The sequence below is a fragment of the Diadema antillarum genome, unplaced genomic scaffold, assembly GCF_040938485.1.
Source record: "Diadema antillarum isolate AM-2024a unplaced genomic scaffold, OU_Dant_1.0 seq00000451_RagTag, whole genome shotgun sequence".
Lineage (NCBI taxonomy): Eukaryota > Metazoa > Echinodermata > Echinoidea > Diadematoida > Diadematidae > Diadema > Diadema antillarum.
In genome coordinates, this window is record NW_027271424.1 from 247,554 (window position 1) to 270,543 (window position 22,990).

General features: G+C 39.0%; 1 protein-coding gene across 1 annotated transcript in view; it reads left to right on the plus strand.

Annotated features, from left to right (window-relative positions):
• Positions 1–22,547, plus strand: part of LOC139732818 (uncharacterized) — a 59,346-nt gene extending 36,799 nt beyond the window's left edge. Inside the window, exons 7-12 of the mRNA XM_071643659.1 lie at positions 6,115–6,234; positions 14,355–14,443; positions 17,050–17,207; positions 18,546–19,173; positions 19,503–19,659; positions 21,077–22,547. Of these exons, the coding sequence (XP_071499760.1) occupies positions 6,115–6,234; positions 14,355–14,443; positions 17,050–17,207; positions 18,546–19,173; positions 19,503–19,659; positions 21,077–21,175 (1,251 nt within the window). The 3' untranslated portion in view covers positions 21,176–22,547. The remainder of the gene's footprint in view (positions 1–6,114; positions 6,235–14,354; positions 14,444–17,049; positions 17,208–18,545; positions 19,174–19,502; positions 19,660–21,076) is intronic.
• Positions 22,548–22,990: the final 443 nt, after the last annotated feature.

Consider the following 22,990-nt stretch of genomic DNA (forward strand, 5'->3'; position numbering starts at 1 on the left):
GTAACTGTTTTCAAGATTTATGTTCTGCAGTGCAAGGTGTCCGTGCTACATTGATGAGGTTCTGCAGAAGATTTGGGAAGAAGACTCCTTTTCTGTGATTTATAGAAACTGCTTACAGATCAGCGTTGTTAATAATTGAACAACTGGATGAAGAACTCGAGCGAGACTCCTGTCACAAACAGGAATAGTATTACTGAAATCTTTTATTGCGTTTTCTCCAAGATTCATGCCACATGCAATTGTTGTCCCCAAGTACAGGCCGCAGCCATGTACTGTAAGTAGGAATGTTAAGTAAACCTGTATTGTTGAATATACAAAATACAGGCTTTCAAGTGTTCCTACTTTTCCTACTTTTTCCTACTTTTTTACTGCTTGTCCTACTTTTCCTTCTTTTTTGCTCAAAATCCTACTTTTTCCTACTTTTTCCTACTTTTTTGGTGAAAAAACCCGCAAAAAAAAAAAAAATGTGCAAGGCTACTTGAATAGTTGATATTCAGAAATGATGAGTAGACTCTAGTTGCAGATTCTTACCAATGGGGAGAGCCTCTATCTTCAACATGAAAGAGGGACAACACAATCCAATCAACCACAAGACTGCTGCCAGCCTCAGCTTTTGCTCCTGTGAAGACCTTTATGTGGTTGATACCACTGATATTGCAGCCTAGGACTTGGAGCAGTGCTGAACCGGCTCTCATCATCGGTCATAATTACCAGGTAAGCTTGCCATACACTTAAAAGTAGAATTTGACATCAAATCAGATAAACAGAGAGAAATGTGTAGTTAACAGATCCCACAAATTGTGAACAAGGAATGAGAACAACAGTAATTTCTTAGCCATCTTGAAAGATAAAGACTAATAGGAGAGCTGAAACCTCTTTATGGACAATCTTAAAAGTTGATGGCTTTTTACATCTTACAAGTATTGTATCACAGGTAAGACATACATTACCTCGAAGAACTTAGAAGAAAGCAGGTGATGGAGGAACTTCAAGGAAAACAAACACAAAAACAATATTTCACTATCATTTAAAGATTGATTGAAGTTGAAACCATGAGACATTGAAGTCCACTTCCTGAAGACACAGAACTATCAGGAATATAGAGAGAGAAAAGCCATATGAAGCATACCTGAAAAAAACCCAAACAAGCAGGAAAGCTAATGAATGTTAATTCCACAAAGAAGAGCAAGTGTGTGAATGTTTTAAATTGAACCGCCAAGAACAGTTTGTTAAGTTTGGAGGAAGCAACTTGCAGAAAAATTAGAAGCCATGACAACTTTTTATTCCACAGATCTTGCAAATTTTAGTTGAGGCTGAACATCTTTTTATTATCCAGCTAGTTAGAACAAGATGCAAGAAAATGGTAGAACAGAAATCCCTTAATGAAAGTGGTTTTAAGTGTGATGGATCGTTTGAAGTGACATACCCAAAATATTGAACCATGTGAAAGAGTCTTGGTAAAATGTAAGACAAGGAAACTTCTTAAAGAAGAAAAAAGTGAATGGATGGATGTGTAACATGTAAGTTGTGTCAACATACAAAGCTGTAAGTTGAAGGTGAAAACCAAAAGAACAATGGAGAATATCAAAATTGAAAGGACACAAATACACTCTATTTAAGGGGGGATGAGAACTGCATGGTAAATATACAGATCATCTAGTGTGTATTTGCTTAAATGACCAAAACAGTTTGTTCATTGGAATTTTCTGAGAAATCAGAGAAGCTGGCAAGGACTTAAATGATAATGACAGTCCCTGTTTATTCCCTTGATCTTGTAAAGAGTAGTTTATAAAATTGACAACTGAAATACTGAGCCAGCAAAATATCTGGAGAATGAAAAGCAGAACCTCAACCTTGTAAAATTTCAAAGGCTGAAGGATATGATATTCTCAAAATTATATGAAGAAATTTGATTTCAAGAATATTGAATGAGCTTAAAAGTGCCTGGAATGATATTGCAAAATGGAGAAACTTTCTAAAAAGATCAAACAGCTGTATGTATATTCAACAAAAAGGGTCATGATGAGCTGAAAAGAAGTTGAATGTAAAGAATTATTAACTATCTGCGGTGAATTTGGCAGAAATTGCAAACAGTAAGAAATCATTGGAAAGTACAGAATATGATAAGTTTCTACCATTCTTTCTAGATTAACAAATGTAAGTTCATTCAAGAATACATGGAATATTACAGAACACCAAAGAAATGAAAACTGATTTATATTCATTATCTACAGAAAATTATCAAAAATAGTCATTTTTGCTACCTATAAAGTCAGTAAGACTACAGACAATAAGAAACAAAAAGCAGATGTGCATATATGCTCCTCACTTTTGTAAAGTGGAGTCATTTGGTTATATTTAGTCTTCTGTTACTCTACATGTGACAATACTACATTTCCCTGATTGATACTGAAAAGTAAAGTATTTGATTTTTTTTTCTCTGTCTCTTTGGATGTTTTGTGTACTATTGGTTAAAGTGTTTCAAATCGAGCTTGCCTTTAATATGCTTCCATCTATATCATATGATAATACCAAGATAATCTGTACCTCTGGAAATTCAGTGGTGGACACTGTGCCATGAACTCACAGTATATGAGTGTGTAGATTTGTACTGGGCCAGGATTTGCAAAAATAAAGATGTTAATGCATTGGTAGGTATAATTTCACTTCGTAAGGCCTCACTGTCATGAGACAATCCATTCTTCATGCATGTCTTGCCAGAAATTATGATAACACATGCTCTCAGAGACTAATACTGACTGCTACATATAAGTAGTTTAAATTCTCCTGTTATTTTAAAATGTTTGAACACATGTTACGTGCTTACATGGATTTGAAATTAAAGGTCTCTTGGAAAGTTAATCTATTGCTTATCTCATGGTCATTCAGCAAGAACTTGAAAGCATAGTGGTCTTGAGCATTACTTGAATAGCTTTATCAAACATCCTTATTTCCAGTCTTCTTCGCACTTTGAAGTGAAACATATCTTCACAACTTTAAATGAATGGAGATAATCTTGAGCATTACTTGAATAGCTTTATCAAACATCCTTATTTCCAGTCTTCTTCGCACTTTGAAGTGAAACATATCTTCACAACTTTAAATGAATGGAGATAAAAGTGTCATCTTTTTATTATTGATTGTGTCAAATATCCGTATTTCCACTCTTTTCCACATTTTGAAATGAAGCACATGTCTTCACAACTTCAAAACATTCAAATAACTGTAGATAAAAGATGTCATCTTTTAATTATGGAAGTGTACAACATACCTTTGGCATTAGTGTATAACTTACACATCATGGAATGTTTATGACATATTTTGTGGGATAATAAGATTATGTGACCGTGCAACACAAAACCAACAATAAGTCTTACACACTAATTTTGTGTTAGGACTGAAAATAGGTGATATGGGCCAACCCAGCCAATCTTGAGTTTTTCTTATTTTCTGAAAGAGCAAGTCTTCTTCTATATTATACTAAAGTATGGGATCATAAAACGAAAAGGAAATTGTGTTTATAGCAATCTTTTTCTGGAACACTTTTTTGGTAGAATAGTGTGATTAGGTGTTTCTCATAGAGTTCTCTTTTCATTTCTTAAAAAAAAAACTGTCCATACTCTTAACTTTCAACTCCAATAACTTTAGGAAGGATGATGCTACTACTCTGAAAGTTGGCATTGATCATCTACAGAATGTGTTAATAAAGCATGCAAAGCTTAATCTGTTAATCTCTTCATTGTTGCTGCTCCATCGGTTAACATCCTGTTATTTGTTCCATTCATTGCAGAGCTAGCACTGCTTGATAAAGACTAAGCGCTTGAATAGACGCTATACTTCAGAGCCCCTTTACTCAGTTCACATTTTCCAGAGTGTGTGCTTCATTCCAGTATTAGGATAGGTTAGGAGAGTCCAGTTATATCGAGTTATACATCATTTTTGTGCTTAAAGTTTGCTCTTTTAAAATCTTCTCTTAACTAAAAATCCATGTCTAGCGACTTTTGTTGGTGTTGCGATGCAGGGTCACAATGGTAGGTGTTCATGTCAATCACAGAATGATGTCTTTTCTATGCAAGTATTAAAGTAAGTGATCAAGATTCATATTGCCTGTACGATTGAACAAGCATTTCTGTTTGTTTCCTGACATTGTTCTAAGGAATGTCTGCCTTTGTTGTATTTTTCAGGCTCTCCCAGGAGCAAAAGTGAGGCTGAGGCAGCAGGGTTGTGAGTACAAATTAAGATTTACATGTAACATCAAGGGTTCTGGTGAGTCTCGACGAAAACTACTCCAAATTGCCTGCACATGTCCTGATTTATTCCTACTTTTTTTCTCAAATGTCCTACTTTTTCCCTCTCATGTCCTACTTTTTCCTACTTTTTTAGAGATTATGTTCCTACTTTATTCCTACTTTTTTACATTATCCCGCTTGAAAGCCTGCAAAATATGAACAATAGTTATAATCAAATTGCTTCTAGAATAAATTATTGAGAACAATACTGTAAAACGAGGAATGTTCTCATGCATTTTAATTTCGCAAATTTCGCGAGCGCCAAGATTCGCAAAATTAAAATGCACTCGAAATTTCTTATCTACACTATATGCATTGAACGCAAGTAGCAATTCACGAAAATTTCTTGCCACAAAAAGGCCGTCGGCTCAAATTCGCAAAAATTTCGTGCCGTGAATATATCATGTTTTACAGTAGTGATATTTCCATATATTTTAGGGTTTTGGGCAAAAATTTTTACATGGTAGGATGTTTTGTGATACAACTGACCTACATGTATGCATCAAGTGTGAAAACTCTAATGTATTTTACATCACTACTCGTAATGATAAATAGTTCCTTTAATGCATTTGACAGCATGTGTGTGGGAAATTTGAGAGGATGAAAGAGTTTGCGGGTAGAATTTTTTTTTAGGGGGTGGGACTGGAGTCAAGAAGTTTTTTAAGTGGATGTGGCGGAAGGTCGATAGGGACTTCTCTGTCATGTACATGTTCCCACATGGTCACACATTCCCTTGGGCTACATCCAAAAATGCTGGAAGTGACGTACTTTAAGTAATGATTACTTTATTCTCACTTTGGCTATGTTAGACGAATGGAAAACATGCTAGTAGTATACGTGACTCCACTACATCCTGGCAGTGAAGAGTCAGAAATGGCCATAAAAATTAGAAGAAAAAAAAACTAGAGGACCTTGCTTCATCACCGTCCTTTTTGCGTGGATAAATGTTGTCTGTGCATTCCACCTGTGAGATTCGATGAAAAACTCTGGAAAGCGCTGAGTAGTTCAATGAAATACGCTGTATGTTGTTATTTTGAATGTTGTGTTCTTCGAGGAAAAGTAAAGTAAATCCACCCATGGAAGTGACGTTGGGACAAGGAATGGTTAGGACATGTGGTTTCATATCCTGAAACATAGTACCATTACTTAAAGGGTAGCTGCATGGCATTATGATTTGATAATGCCCTGATTTATGCAGCTATGCTATTCTTTAAAATGAAATGTGACATTCAGATAGTCTCTTCTTCTTTTTTTCAATGATGCACCATACAGAAGTAGCTTTGTTAGATTAGTTTCCATTTTGGTAGAGTAATTCAGCTAATCAGGGTAATTGACTGTGAACTTTAGCCATACTTTCTATGCAAGAGGTCATATTAAACTTTTGCCAATATTAAAACAGAAGGGATTCAGGCACTCTTAACGTCTCCACCAGCAAGGGTGCGTAGGTATCATTTAAAATCACAGTAAAACTATACAGTATTCAATCACTATCCAAGACATGGGCTTGTAACCGAAAATATCAAGTGTTGCTTGTTCTTCATTCAGTACAAATTTGAACAATTTAGAAAATTGTGTGAGTCCGTGTACATACTCTTTTTTACTAGCTGCTGTCAGTGCCTGAAGATTTTGAGAGGCTTAATATGGAAATTTTGTAGGTGTGCGTACAAGACGATGCTGTCATAAGAGCATGGATTGTAGATAGTGACAATGACAAGATGTCAAAAGCCAGTCAGCCACTATTCATACACTGCATGGAAGTCGTAAAGCGGTGGCCATGCGCTGACCACTGTTGCTTTGTCTTTTCTTCCTCTGCACCGCTTTGCAGGACTCCGTGTGCTCCCATTTGCTGTCCTGTTCGGACCGGCAGCTGTTCCAGCAGGACATCCCGGTGGGGGAGCTGTCGGCCAGTCTGGTGGGACCGAGGGCTGCCTATGTCATCGTGGAGGTGAGGAGCCATGCGGGGGAAGGGGGAGGGGCATCATCGTTGTTGCCGTGGTTACAGGGATATTGATACCACTCTTCCAGATTGTGTCTGTATCTCCTTGGGATAGCACTCAGATCACATCATATGCTTTTATGATTTAATGACTGCAGACTTTTCAACATCGATGTCGTTGGAAAATAAAAATGAATTTTTCTTCCTGTGCAGCACTAATGGGCTAGGCCCCTTCTGGCACTCAGGAGGCGTTGTGCTTAACAATTAACTTCTGCGAAATGCATTTTCAGGAAGCTCATTGCTAGTGTCCAAATTCATTTTTGATGAACCATTTGAACACTTCTGTGAGCTACACCATTTTGTAACTTCATAAAGCAGCTCCCCCCCCCCCCTCCAAATTTGTGATGAGGTAGAGGACAAGATAGATCTACATTTATATAAGAAATAAGAACATGAAAGAATGTACACTTTTTTATATATTTTTTTTTTAGATCACTTCAGGTCAGTTGTATATTTTTATATGATACACACCCCTCCTTCAATTTTCAAGCTAAATCCTACATAATCATTTGTAGAATAGCTTGATCATCTACAAAGCAGAAGGGCATTAACAATGTACAAAGCCCATGGACTTACATCCTTCTGCGTACCAGGTGGAGACGGTTTGTGTTAATGAATTCGACCATGACAACGAGATGATGTGACAGTGATGGCATCAAAGCACTCATGACATATTATACCCCCCCCCCCCCCCCCCCCCCCGCAGTATTGCAGTTCTTACTGATACAGTACACCGAATATAGAGATACCAACCTGTAGGAAATATGCCGTGTTGATGTCACATCTTTAGCGTGGTAATTCCAGTATCAAAACTTAAAAGATGCCAATTAAAAGAATGCCAGAGACTGATCAAGAGATGGCCGCTTACTCCCATGTATCCTCATTGTTTGCTTTGGGGGCATAATGCATGCCTGAAGCAATAATGGGTACCATGACAGGGTGTAATGAGGTCATACATCATTGAATCCTTCCTAGCATTGTAATTACAGGGCTGTGAATAACGACGTTGCCGGGACGTGTACACTGCGGGAAATTGGTCAAGCGGTAATTGCTCGCATCACACTGTTGCGTTAGCAAGACTTTTTGTCTGGTCATATCTGAATCGAGATGCGAGGTATGTTTAGCTCAGACATTCATTAATCGCCAATCATTTCATGAAGTGTGTTTGCATTTGGAAGTGTGCATCCTCTCAAGCAATAACCTCGTATGATTATGCTTTCAAAAGACCAGGGTCATCAGGCAATGAGGCATCCGTATTATGTTTGCCCGACCTGGAGTAATGCGAAGTAGCATCTAACTGGTCTAAGCCTGGCAGCTCATAATCGTTTTTTCGCCCCTAGATTTATATGGATGGCTGGTAGTCGTACTGTGGCTTTGTGATCGTTATTACACTGAGCAAACATGACATGCAAGTAGTTTGATAGAATGTTGAAATAAGCATGTTAAAGGAATTCTCTGGCAGTTAACAAGAAAACATTATTTAAGTATTGCACTATCCCTGGTTGGTATTGGCATGTATTTCATTCCTGGTCTCATTACTTCAATATACATCATTCATGCAAGAATCATGATTTCATGCAGTGCAGAAAACATGAGGAAATTCCAAGCATGTATTTCTTCCTGAAGATTGATGCACAGTGTAACCACAAAGTTGATAAGAGGTCATGTATGTTCATAGACAGATGTATGTTTACAGATATGTCAGTTCTGCAGGGCCCTGTTGCATAAAACCCTTACCGCTGGACTTACCGCTCCTTTCTAGCTGTAAGTCTTCAAATTAGCGGTAAATTTTATAATTCTTGATGCTGATTGGCTGTGACGCCTAATTTTGACGGTAGTTACCATTGAAATTCAATGGTAAGTTTTATGCAACGGGCCACTGTTTATTTACCAGGTATTTGCCCTCAACAAGACAAACCAATTATAGTTATCAATATTACAGACAAAATACTGCAATGTGCTATGCTAATCTCCTTTTGAAAGTGACATAGTAATTAAGTAGTTGATTGTGGTCGCTCACCAGGAAGAAATACTTTATGAGAATGTTTGTTTGTTTGTTTGTTTGTTTTTGACAAGTCCATAGCATAAGTTAGTTGGAATGCACACAGGTTTGTGTGCTAGATCTGACATTATTTGGAAAAGCTACTTGGATAGTACAGTGAAAATGGGAAACTCTGAATTTCCAATGTCAGCATTATCCAATAGACACTTCGTTTTGATATTTTTACATCTTTTAAAATACCTTATTACGTATATATGTTCCATAGCTGCAAATGCATTCTCCCAATTGTGTAGTGTTTCTGCTGCTCAAATAGAGATTATTGTGCCCTAAACTACTCTATATACACTGTATGAGACTCTGCATCACAAAACCTACAAAAAGTCATGTTACATGCATATGATTTCCAACAGGCTTGATAATATGGTCAACATTGGGGGTTTGGGGTATTTTCAGAGACACAAAACATTTGTTTCTAGTTTTGGAATTTGAAAACATGGATTATTAATTGAAAGCATTTTAACTTTGTAGAGCTGTTTCTTCTCTTCTTTTTTTTCTTTGTCAAGAAAGCATTTTAACAACTGTTCAGAGCTATTTCTTTTTTCTATGTCAAGTTGTTTTTCTCCATAGTCCAAGTGAAAGTGTTCATGATAGCCCTCAAGGAGTTAAAGCTCAGCAGTAGCTTTAGTACTTTGACCTAATCAATGAATAGAATGTTGTCACTGAGTGGACCAGGTATTGGGTTCATCCAATAAGCCCCTTTAAGTAGTTGTCACAGTTTTAAGTCCCCTTTCTGTTCCACACAATAAATGGTGACTCAGTGCACTTGAAGAGATCCTTGAATTCAGAGCCCCCCTTTTTCCAAAGTGGTATGCTTACAGATGCTTGATTTTCTCTCATTTATTTTGGATTTTTCTTTCTTGATTTGTTATGATACCCAAGTTTAAAAGCCAAAGTCCTGTGAGGGGAAAAATTAAAACAAAACAGAAAAGTGTCATATATACCCTACACGCCATTAACTGATGCTCTAACCCTATTCAGTCATTGGGGATTATAAGATGTGACTTTAAATAATGCTGAATGTGTCCTTTTAAATGCATGCGGCCCTCCTCACGATCAGGAATTATCATTATCTGTTTTTTGAAGTGATCTGTTTGATACATTATATTTACGGGTGATGAAGTTCCTGTTACACATACAGCTGACGGGGTGTTTCTGTTCTTTTCATCTTGAAAGACACCTTCAGAACTAACTCGTTTTCATGTGAACAAGCCAAAGCTATATTTGGTACTTGGCAAAGTGTTTCATGAAAATGACATTTTGCCACCAAAGCCCTCTTGTTAAGAATTTTGAGTGATGTCAAAAGTTTTGAGTGATGCAACACAGATAGATGTGACCTGTGACCTGTTTGCTGTGAAAGTCTTACATCACGAGCAGCTGTGTCTTCATGCGAATTATGGATTTTCATGGCTGTCACACCTTTGCCCCCGAGTTTGCTCCTCACATGCCCTGAATGATACAACATCTTGTCACTCAAATATTTCTGTAATCACGAGACACATAGTGCATTTGGACAGTTTTGCTTCACTTTTGGGTAATAATGTGTGGGGTTTTTTTTGGTGCTCAATGGTATTCTTCTTTGCTGAGGTTGGCGTACCATGAAACAGAGGCAGAATTTCCATCTCTTTTCAGCAGACAATTCTAAAGAGATGTATAGTATTGGTTGAGGTGAGGATTCAGCTTTTAACTTTTTGCGAGTTACTTAGAAACCTCTCTATGAAATGATGAAAAGCATACAATTCTAAGAGGGAATCAGAGTTTATTTCATGAAAATCAGTTTTGAAATGGCTGAGACATCCAAAAACAAAGTAAAACAAGGTGATCCTGATACAAATGGGTCCCACCATTTATTAGGATCACATTGTTTTGAATATCTCAGCCATTTCAAAATCAACTTTCATCAAATAAACCTCGAATTCCTCTTTGAATTATATGCTCTCTCATATTTCTTTAGAGGTTTCTCGTTATCTCAAAAAAATCATCATTGAAAAACGTTGGAAACCTGAAGCCCCACCTCAACCCAAATTGTACCATCCCTTTCCAAGTGGATGTTTAGATAGACTCACTTTGTAAAGTATTAACAAGGCATATATACTCTTCCAAAGAAAAGGATTCTCTTTACAACCTGATCATGACATCCTCTCTACACACTACTGTCATAGCAGTTAAATGGGATGGGGGGGGGGGGGGGGGAGGCAGCAGTATATAGACATATTTGCAGTGACTGCAGTAATAGCCAGGATGAACCAGGATGTTACCTTGTGTGTATTACCACATGTGCACACTCTGAAGTTGATTATACATATGGCTTTATTATGACAATTTGTGTCAAGAACTTTTGTGTGTTTGTTTGTATTCAAAGCTAGACTGTTTTGTTCTTACAAGAGAACGAGGGCCAAAGTGTAAGCACTGTTGAATTCAAGTAAGGTATAAACTGTATTGTCTTCAAGAATGAGTATAACGTAATACCTTTGCTGTGTCTTCAGCTATTAACCTGTTGAGGACGAGTCCCGAATATACTAGGACAAGTGTCTATTGGTAATGCGTGTTGTAGCAAAATCAGCCGTCCTCAACGGGTTAAGTCATAAGGAAATAATTATGTTTCTTCACCCACAAAAACTGTTATTTCCTCTTGGATCCATATTCCAACCATAGCAGTAATTGAATAAATCTTTTCATGATTTCCTCCGTAATGTTTACACTTTGGGTATTGAACTTATACGAAACATGATTAAAGGAATCCGCTGGCTTCATGCACTGATATATTGTATATATGTATGATGCAATCACAGACACTGGATGTTTTGGGTTTGTTTGTTTGTTTTTTTTTCTCAGAATGTTGGCTATGTAAACCATCACTTATTGTCATGCAGACTGGCAAAATTTTATGTGTCTTACAACCCACACTGCGTGGACACAGCTAAAGTCTGTAGCAATATGTTTTCAGTATCAGAGTTTGGAGTGATGTGTGTACAATGTATGTGCACATTATTTAAAATGTTTATTTGTGTCCAGTTGAAATTGGCGTCCAGCAAATTTTGAGGCACAATCAACAATAATCCAGTGTGGGCATGGGAATGAAGCCTCGTTAATATGAAACCTACGTAGTTGAAAGCTTGTCTTTGAAGCCTAAGATCTTAATTTGGGGTCACCAAACTTCAGAACAGTGGTCCTTATGATGTCATGCTGCACATGAGCATGTCAGTTATTATGATAGAATAGATAGATAGATAGATAGATAGATAGATAGATAGATAGATAGATAGATAGATAGAGATAGGTAGGTATAGATAATAGATCATTATAGATATACATACATTGTGAGAGATGGTATTGCCCTGCCTCAATATGTTGTCCCACACTCCCATGTCTGCAGCATGGCTTTTCATGCACATATTCCTGTGATGAAAGAAAGTTTTTTTTTTTTCATGTTTGTTTTTGTTGTTGCATATGGCTTGTCTACCAAAACATCTGTGCTATTTGGGCATTACTAGTCATTTCACAATAAATCAGCATCAACTGAGTGTAGACATTATTATTCCCTTTAAGTTCAATGTAGGGCACAAACTGCATCACGACTTGTTTTCAGTCCCTGTCTCGAAATGGCACGAACCCGTGAGTGGGCGGGCCGCCCATGGCTCATACGGTAGCACTTCCAAGGGGGGAAAAGACTTTGGCACTGAGGTGGAGCCAGAATGATGCAACATGTCGTTTTCGCGAGTCTCAGAGCTCGTTACGACCTCCAGACAATGAGAGTAAAGGATAATTAGGGTCCTTCTGGCACTTCGAGCTCATGAGATGCGAAGTTTTGTTTGTTTGTCGTCATGTGTGTGTGTGTGTTTTTTTTTCCCCAGCACAAAAACATCGCTGAGAGTCTGACGCAAGAGCCGTCCTGATTCACTAAAGCATTATCCGTAATTTGTCAGTTGAGTGCCAGAGGGGTGCTGGCACTTTACAGAACCTAGATGCAATTAATGTCCTTCATGTTCTCATTCATGTAGTTTGTGAGGGATATTGTAAAAGGGCAGGTACTGTGTCATTAACTCCTGCTTCGTAAGCATGTGGTGGTAATGTACCATGCCGGATTATGCCCATAGCTCATGTGAATGAGCACTGAATGTAGAAGGTCTCTTTATACCCGCTCTTCCACTCTTGGGTCCCTTCCCTGATGTCAACGGGTTGCGTCAGAATTGTTGTGTACAGCTCCCTGCTGATAATTCAGAGATACCAACAGTTGTCTGACATACAGTACACACCCACCTTTTTCAATAACATCTACACATTTCTTATCACTGTATGTGCCATATGTTTCACAGGGTTTTCATTTTCATGAATTCCATCATGTGTCGGTTACTATTTGCAAATTTCACAACACACAAATTTCAACTCTGAACTCTACATGAATGTGGTATGCACACATTCATGTCTCTGTTCATTACCGTACTCCCTGATTGCAAACTTATCCTCTCTCGATTTTGTCAGGAAGTCCCAATTCGCACAAAATTGGACTTGCTTTAATAATGATAATGATAATGATAATGAATAACATTTATATAGCGCTTAATACTGATGTTTCTAAGCGCATCAAATCGGGGAAAAAATAATATATATAACGTAAAATCAAAATACAGCATTATGTACATATTATGATAACGACAGCAACAACAACAGCAGCAAAATAAGGTTGTGTAAACAGATGAGTTTTCAACAATGAGTTAAACAGGTCTATCAACAGCGTTATGAAAATAAAAAGGGAGTTTATTCCAAAGAAGTGGGGAAATAACTGAAAAGGCCCTATCATGGCCTAAATGGCGTATACAGTATAATCTATACCTTCCATATTAATTCCAATGCAAGCCTCGCTCCTTGATTTCCTGTATACGTACCCTCTACTTTCATTGCACACTTTACGGCTTAATGATATTCATGTTCTTTGTGAGAGAAGACTTCATATGATTGCTATGATATTACCATCCAATTATTTCCACAAGAGAATCTCGACCTGTTGTTATCGTGCAGTTGATTCTCAGCCATCTGTGCATTAATGACACCTTTGTTTGCTCATGTATGAACACAAGTGTTGATTCATCAAATTGTCGGGTACATAGTGCATAGAAATCATTGCTGGTGCTTGCTCAAGCATTCACAAACTTGTTTTACTGTTGGCATGTGACATGCTTGAATGAGGGACAAAATAGCGGAAATTTTTTGCCCTTGTAAAGACATTCATCACCTCTTTATGAGCGATAGATATGTTTGATTATGGCAGTTGATGTGGATTTCATCGGGACTATACAAGTTTACTCAAGCAATGTCTGGATAAAGTTCATATGATATCTCATCAGATGTTTGCCAGTATGTATAACAGAGATAGCTGTGATATTAATTGTGTCCCTGTGATGTTTTAAAGGCATTATTTATCATTTGCACATGAGACAAAAACCCAGCTGTAGTGCTTCAAAATAGTTCTAAAATGTGAGTTTAAGGGATAGATACAACCAGTGTAAAAATGTTGGTCAGTATACTGTAAAACGAGAAATTTTCGCGTGCATTTTAATTTCGCGAATTTCGCGAGCGCCAAAATTCGCGAAATTAAAATGCACGCGAAAGTTTTTGTCTACACTACATGCATTGAACGCCAGTGGCAATTCATGCCGCGAAAAAGGCTGTCAGCTCCAATTCGCGAAAATTTCATGCCGCGAATATATCATGTTTTACAGTAATCAATGTTAAGTATTGTTAACTTCACAAAATGTGAACACTAGTTATAATAAAATTGTTGCTAGACTAAACCATGTACAGTTATGGTTTATTGAGAAAAACATTGATATTTCCTTATATTTTAGGCTTTATTGCAATACTTTTATATGGCAGGATTTTTTTGATATAACTGACCTACACATATGCATCAAATGTGATAACACAAACATAATTTAAATCACTGCTGCCAGTGATAAACAATACCTTTAATAATACTCTTATCCATCTGTCTTGTTTGGCATTCATTCAGGCTGTCATGAATCTCCTCTCTGCCGTCAAGACAGAAGAAGCAGAAGCAGAGGTCAAAGTTCAGTATTGGCAGGACACAATTTTAACAAGGTTTGTATAAACATTTGGCATTTTCTGCCATGTAAACCCTCTCTCTTTTCCACAACCCCTCCCCGCAAAGAAAGATGAGAAGTAAATGATGAAAGATATGATATGATATTAATGACATCCTTCCCATTTTGTTTTTCATTATTTCAAGTCCTCACATACATGGCCTCCCCCTCTCCCCCCCCCCCCACAAAAAAAAAAAAAAATGTATGTGCTCATATTCTTTGTATGTTCCAGACAGCCATGCCTCGTGTTGAACAACATTTGTTATTTCTTGCTTGAAATTTTATGGGATTGACCCTCTTAAATTCGTTGCAGTGTCCGTGAGAGCGTTTGGACAAATTCACATGAAAAACAGCAGGAAAATGTAGGAAGATATATTGCAAAAGGAAATGAGATACAGGCCACGATAAGCCCTGAAAACAAATTAATTTTATAAAAAAAAAGAAAAATGAGTGGTAGAAAAGATTGTATCCTGTTATTGTAAGTTCGGCAGAATCTGCGTAAACATTCATCATAATCCTAGCATCCCATACCCATTCCAAGAGAAAGAGATGGGGGGGGGGGGGGTTGCCAGCTAGTCAAGAGAGAATATCCACTCTATGCGCTTTGCCTAGGGAGTCTCATTGAAAATCGGGCAAGAAAAAAGGAAGTTGAATGGAGTATGTACATCTGGGCACATTTTTCTGAAACAGAAACCAGTGGTACACATGTAGTTAAATAATGGCATCACCTTTTCGAATTCGCATGCATGATTGTGCCGAGTGTCACTGTTATGGGGAAGCACAGTGACACCAAATTGAAAATTATGTAGCTCATATTTTTGTAATTTCTGATGAAACTGTTTGTTCACTGTTCCGTGGAGTTGACTCTTCTTAACAAAATCGACTTTGACACTCAAATTAATCTACCCTGAGATTAAAACCACTGGTCAGGAAGCCCATCCCTCATAGTTTTGAGTTTTGATCCCCCATTATCAATTAAAGTGAAAACACAGTTCTCGTATGCCTGCAGAACTGTCGATTATTGCTCCAAAATGTACACGTATGCATGAGAAATATGTGAAGTAATGCTGTAATAACACAATTTCAGTTTAATAGGTAATGAAGAAAATGCGAAATAGTATCCAAAAGAGTTTGCCAGAAATACTTCAATCTCAGAGCTTACCTGATCATGGCTGCTACATAATTTTTCATAATGCAATTATAGGTAATCGGCAAATGGGAAGACTGCAGGAGAAAAAAAAAACAAACGAAAACGTAGACTGTCATTTTGGGATTGTAAAAGACAAAGCATATTTTTGTTTTCTTGCACTTTGGATAATGTAGAATTATCAGTGCCAAGTTGTTTTGTGTGTGTGTGGGGGGGGGGGGGGGGGGGCTCACAGGCCAGTTTGTTGTATTTTCTTTTTGAAGCGATGTACAGATATCCTGTTCATGTGCTTATTTTTATGATAGTTTAAATCACATGTGCACACATGCTGGGCCAACCGCCAAACCTTGCAGGAAGTAGACAGTAGTCATTAGTACTTTACCAAATCCACTTGAGCAGCAAAATGCCTAATGCAAAAAGAGGCAACTTATTTGTTTCACCTTGGTTCATGGACAAAAAAATAAGTTAAAACTAAAACATATTCTGGAGCAGTTTTAGTTTTCACTTCTTTACTGCAAGATGTTTTGATTCTAACTTTGAAGTGATTATGAAACCAAGAGTTATGATCAACTCTTATGAGCATATCCTTTGTTTTCTGAGTCTGCATTGCTAGCGATTGTAGAATTCCGTCTTAAAAGTACTACCAGGAAAGAAATTTGTTTTTTACTCTACGACAAATACACCACTCATAAACATATATCACAAATATATATTCATCTCTCAAAAATTCATAAGGACTCTACAAAAGGGCAACATTTGGGCAATCTAGCATATACCTGTGCTTTGATACAAAAGTAGGAACCAAGTTTGAAGAATTTGAAGTTTCACAGATTGGAAATATTTTCGTTTTGAAAGGAATTGAGAAATCTTGCGAGAGACCATGTCATTTGTTACAACTAAGCCCAAACTCCACAAAAAGTAGGCAAAAAGGAATTTCTACTTTTCTACATAGTTTGAAAGAGTTAACTCTATGCTTTAAAATGATAGATAACTTGGTAAGATGGGACCATCCTAACCGATTCAAAAAGTGATTTAAATTAGAGAGTTAGGAGGCACAGTTTTATAGGAAAGGAAGAAAAAAGATTCAAACATTAGGGTCACTCAAGAGTGCTGTGCAGAAGTATCAATGAAAACATTATATTTCCAGGTGAAAGCAGCACCTGTCCGAAGGAATATGGTCCAGAAGAAAATGCTCCGAGTTCAGTTTTGTATTTTTCTTTTAAGCCACCAAATTTTGACAGTAGGTAGAGAAAATATTGCCCTTCCAGGTAAGACAAACTTTAAAGATTTGAGTCGGTCAGCCCAAATGACATATTGGTCCGTTACGAACAGAGAATCCTAATCTGTGACTTTTTGTGGGTTTTGAACTGGGCGGTCACATTTGTTGTACTAAGTGCTTTAAATTTGTTACTATAGTTGGTTTTCGAGTCTGAAATGATTGATTTGTGTCCCTACAGGTTAAAGCATGCCCTTGAGGATGAGGCCAGCTCTGGGGAATGTTCACCTTCCGGCACCAACGGGCGCAGCCAGAGCGGTACCTCCAGCCCCCAGGGCCAGGTGTCCCGCCGCACCTCCAGAGAGAGCCAGAAGGAGGTGACCACGCCTGGATCCATTGGTGAGTGAAATGGCTGTAGCGGCCACACCCCCCAGTCCGTCTCTTTGTGTGTTTGTGTTTTAATAACCCTTGTAAGGGGATGCTTCCTCTTGTGTGGCACGTAACCATGCCCCAACTGTGCAGAAATCTACTTACCTTTCCTTTATGATAGAATGTTGTGATAGATATCCAAGGAGGATTTGTTCTTAAATTTGAAGTTTGAAGAAATGTATAAAAGCATACCAAAAAAAAAACATTTTGGAAAGTGATCATTCAGATTGCTATCAACTTGACGCTTAACAACCAGGGTCCATCCTGTCTGTGCCATTTTGATACAAGTAATAGATTTGAGTTCTGTACAGCTTGAAAATTGATTATCCTTTTTCTCATTGATTTCACACCCCTGGCCCTGTAAAGGAACCAGTGCGAGACATAAATAGCCAAGTGTCTATTTGTATCTCATTTGTCTAGACTTGAAAGGGCAGGGAATTATTTGCTAATGCTGTACCCTGGATGTTGTTACAGTTTGCATAATTTTGTTGGATGATAGTCATGTGATAGGGAAGTGTGACTTTTGAGCTGAGCATTAATGAATTCTTACAGGAGAGTGAAACCCAAATATGTAGGTGGATTGCGTTAATGCTGCAAGATTTGTGGAAAAAAAAAAAAACATAAGTGAAGTTTGAGGCTAATCCATTCAAAAGTTATACATTTTTATAGTTTAGATGCCCCATCACTGGATGAGAAGATTACAACAGTTTCTGATGTCACCACAAGACAACAATATAAACAAAATATAAAGAGAACTCAACATATTTTCATTTTTCTAGCATAATGAAAGAGCACTTAACTTCCCTCTTTCAGAAAGCAAGAGGAATGATTTTCCCCTTAGCATATTATTTCAGTAATAAATCAAGGGAATGTCTGTTATGTGGAATTCTCTTTATATTTTCTGTATATCATTGTCGTAAGTTATATCACAAACTGTTGTAATGTCCTCATGCAGCATTGGTGGTGCCCAAACTTTGAAATTCATTCCTTTTGAACGGATTGTCCAATTTTCCTCAAACTTCACTAATGTGTTCTTCTGAAATTGCCACATCCACTCAATCCACATTTATAGTTGGGCTTCATTTCCTTTTTAGAAGCACTTTGGTCTTGTAATAGCTATGGTGGTACATATCACTACATACACATGCAGAGGAGAGATACAGGAGCCCTTCATGAAGGATTTTAGATTGCATGTGCTTAACAATGAATAACAATAGAGTTGTGTAATTATATCAGGCCTTGTGAGGAGAAAGAGCTCAAAATTTTTCACACATATACATTTTTGCATTCCTCTTTCTCTGTGTGAAGTTGAGTCAGACCTGAAGTCTCCTACCAGTCTGAGCAGTCGGTCCTGTCAGACGCTGCCGTGTGTTGTGGACTCGGTCACTCAGGACACACTTGACCTCATAGAGCGCCTTGCAAAGGAAAACACAAACTCTCAATTCAGGGACCCACTCTCCCCGTCCACGCCGGGGGCCCAGACCGACGCCAGCTCCGACTCGGGCACGCTGCCGGACACGGACTGCGCCGTGTCGCAGCACATGATCACCATCGACATCGAACCGCCTTCACCGCGCCCCCCTCACTCCGCGGCGCCGACCATCGATGCGTCCATCGACCTGGACGTGCCTTCCACATCCTATGGCGTCACCGACCTCCCCAGCCACTTTTCGTTTGACCGCATGCAGCCAGACATGGTGCCCAAGGAGGTGATAGTCTGGAACCAGAGCAGGACGGGTCCCCTGTTGCCGGGCGGGGCAGGCCTGCCGGCAGACAGCAAACGCATCCCGCTGGGAATGGGTCTCGACTCCAGTGACACGTCCTCCATGGTTTCCATGACGTCGGTGGCAAGGTCAGCCAGCGAGCTGGGCACGACGTGTAGGGTCTGCTTCGAAGGAGAGACTTCCTCCAAGAACCGACTCATACGACCATGCAGGTTGGTGGAGTCAGTTGTAGCAGCCATTAGCTCAGTCATCTGGGGCAGATAGTATAGGATCAGTTCTGACAATGTCATCAGAATGATATCAGCAAGAGTAGGTTGGGTGTGTGGGATAAGCAGCATGTTGGTCAGGAGCGTTTGGTCAGAGTAGGAAAATGTGCATCTGCAAGTTTACTTAAAAGCCCGCAAAAAAAAAATAATGAAGCCTCTGCACAGTAAATGCATTTCCCAGTGTATGTCCGGTGTTTTTGTCCCGAGATGTGCGAAAATAAAAATGTCCTCAAGTTAATGCCATGCTTGACCTTTGACCTCTCTCCCTTGATTAGGTGTACTGGGTCGGCAGCGAGCATTCATCGCCAGTGCCTGGTGAAGTGGATCCAGATCTCGGGGAACCGCATCTGCGAGGTGTGCGGGGCGCGCTTCAGCTATGTGCCCCTCTCCGAGCACATGCGCGGCGTCATGGACAAGTTCCGGTCGAACAGGGTGAGTTTCCCTGGGATTGTTACCTTCTTCCTGGGGATTGTGGCTCTAATTTTCTACTCCTTATGTTGACAAAAAAAAAAACAAACAAACAAACAAAGGGAGAGGAGGGAGGGAGGCTTAGTGTGAGAAAGGGAGAGGGATATCTGGGCACTGTTTTCTTGAAAGTTGTTTGCTCTGACAGGTTGTCACCCTCAGAAGATTTTCGTAAAATCCTTGGTTTTGTTGGTTTGAGGAGCTGTGGTCACTGACTGTCACTGTGGTAATTGTCAGAGACTGACATCTTTTTCGAAACGGTGCCCAGATCACAGAGAGGCGATAAAATTCTTGAGGGTAATGGGTCTCGTGTCGAACAGAATTAGTTTGCATAGTATTGCTCACATCAATCATTTGTAACATTGCCCTAAGTAGTTTACTAATGTTCACAGGGCAATCAGCAGGTACTGTTTCTTTCATCTTTCCAAGTCATTGTGGAACTGGACAGTGCCATGTGCTTTCAAAGAATATGAAGCAGAAGGGCTACCATAAATTTCTGTTCAAAACTCAGTCAGTTGCTAGAGCATGAATGTCACTTATTGTCCTTTGTATATGATATGGGGCAAACTATTTCCCTTTTTACAAATTTCAACTATGAAGATAACAGGGGTGGATCCAGGGAGGACCTCAACCGGCGCACGCCCCCCCTTTATTTTTTGTTGAAACAAAAGAAATGAAAAGAAAAAAAATGGGGGAGGGGTGCGTGCGCCCCCCCTTTAATTTTGCAAACACGCCCCCTCTTTACGGAATTCCTGGATCCGCCCCTGCATAAGGATATTATTCTAGTGAAAGAATGACAGCAATGAAAACCTGGATCAAGATTCTGCAATGAAAATTTTTGTATCCAAATTACTGTAAAACCCATTTCCGATAAGGATGGTCATTGGATGAGAAAGGATTCTGTATAGCATGTCTCTCAGAGGTGAAAAGAAAGCTACATTTTCAGCAATGACTGAGATGGATCTGTGCTAGTGGTTGAGCAGAAGAAGAAGAAAAAGTCAAAGACGTTTGCGTTCACCTCCTTCCATACTAGATGATTTCAAAAAGGGAAACACTTGTGGCATATTGAATCAGAAATCATATCAATACCCTAGGGATAGGGTGATGGGTGGGGTGAGGAGAGGGAAGTTGATGCAGGTATGGGATGAGCATCATATGAAAGAGACAATATGTTGCTTTATCACTGCTTGCACTCATTTGCATAAGTCCTCCAATGTGATAAGCAAACTACTACACTACACCCTACGTGTCTTTCGGCTGCAGATATGACTGAATAATCTATAGGTGTCATTCAAGTGATAGATATTCTTTTCTGTGGATGAATGTACAGCTATGATGTTTGCAGTCGGCATAATCTGCAATGTTTCGTCTCTCTTCCCTGCAGCGCTGGAGGAACGTAGCCTTTGCCGTCCTGGTCGGACTGGTGGTCATCCTCTATCTCATCATCTTTGCCGTGTTCCCCGGCGGCATCATGAACGCCTGACTCCTCCCTTTATCCATCCCCTGAGATGGATTTCTCCCCAACAGATTCCCTGTCACTCATCTTGGCTGGCGGTCGTCGGGGCTATTTTTCGCTTCTTACTCGCCTCCCCGGCCAGAGAGAGAGAGATAGATATTGAAAAACAATGAACGCAAGAGTGAGGGACAGCACGCAAGAGGCTCTTAATTCTATCGGCATAGTGTAGATATACAGCGAAGGAAAGTGCAGCCTTTGTATAGTAATATCCATGCACTGCACTGTTTGGAAGCTATTACTGGTAGATATATTTTCCGTGTTCCTGTATATCTCTCGCGGTTATTCCAGCTGTATCATGTATTTAGGTATAGGGCAGTAGTTTCCACGCACCATCAGAATCGTTTGCAGGTAATGTAAATTTTATCACATTACACATAGAATATATATTTACTGCACGTATTGCGGTTGATTGCACTGTACTGTAGTCTCTAATGCACCTGTTGAGACGCAAAAATAGCTATCGAAATGCAAAATTGTGTAAGAGGATGCTTCGGCAGAGTTTTCTCAGATCTACTCATATGCAAGCCTGTTTGTATGCAACATTGCATATATGTTGCCATCTTTTTTATTTTTTCTTCTGCATTTTATTCTTGCCAGTGTGAATTCACACAGATTTCATGCACATTAAACAAATGACAAGGTAGATGAATGTGCATTAAGGTATGAAGGAGGAGGAGAAGGAAATGGGAAATGTATCTAGGGGTGTGTTCGAACGCTCTCCTAAAGTAAACCAAACCATACCGCTGTCAGAGGAGCACTCGAACACTGTAAAGTGTACCGTACCGAACTGCACCGAGCCAAGAGGGAACCACTTCCCAATGTGCTCCAAAAACCTACCAAAACCATACCAGAAGTTGGCATGTAAAGAATGCACATAACACACACATACGTCATAATGCAAAGAGTTTGTACTCTTTGTTCAGGACATCTAAGCACGTCAGGTAAATGACCCTGTTCCTACAAAATGCATGACCCCCTCTACATAAAAACAGATCATGAGGTACGCTTTCTCCACAGAGCGCTCAAACGCACCAAATCTGGCACAGTTGAGTGCAGTACACATTGGTTCAGTTCGATTTGGTTTGCTTTAGAGGGCTCAAATGCAACCCTAGGAGAATTACAGTGACACATTGTTAGAATTTAAGTTATCTCTTGGGCTACAGGGGTAGACGTATGGCTGATAATAAGGAAGTGTATGGTCTTCTTCTACCCCAGTCATTTTTACAGGCAACCTGCCTGTGTACAAAGTCAGGGCCATGTTTTGATAGTGGTTCCAAGGGGGCTAGACATAGACATGATGATGATACGTGTCAGATAATTTGAAGTGACCATATGGAGGGAGAAAATTGGATTTTCTTTTTCCCTAGTGATTGCTGATGTGGCATGTGTCTGCCTGTATGAGATCATGGAACCAGAGTTTTGAAACAGACATGAAATGAGCCATGCCCATTTGAAAAATAAAAATGAAAATGTCTATTAATATATTTTGAAAACAAAGAGACAGTTGTTTATAACCTGTTTATAGTGTTTTATAAATAAAAGTTAGTAGTAATATGAGATCATCCAGAGATATGCATACCCCGGAATTGGCAACCCTGTGGTGTGAATGCATGAACTTCAAAAGTGTCCAGTATCCATTGCAGAAATAACAATATTGTTCATGTTGATGATGGGGAAAAATACATAGATGCATGTTGACACACAGGTCCCTACTTTGGCTGTCACTTAAAATCTTAAAGTATCTAGGCTGTTAATTCATGACAAAACCTTTGTTCTGGATGA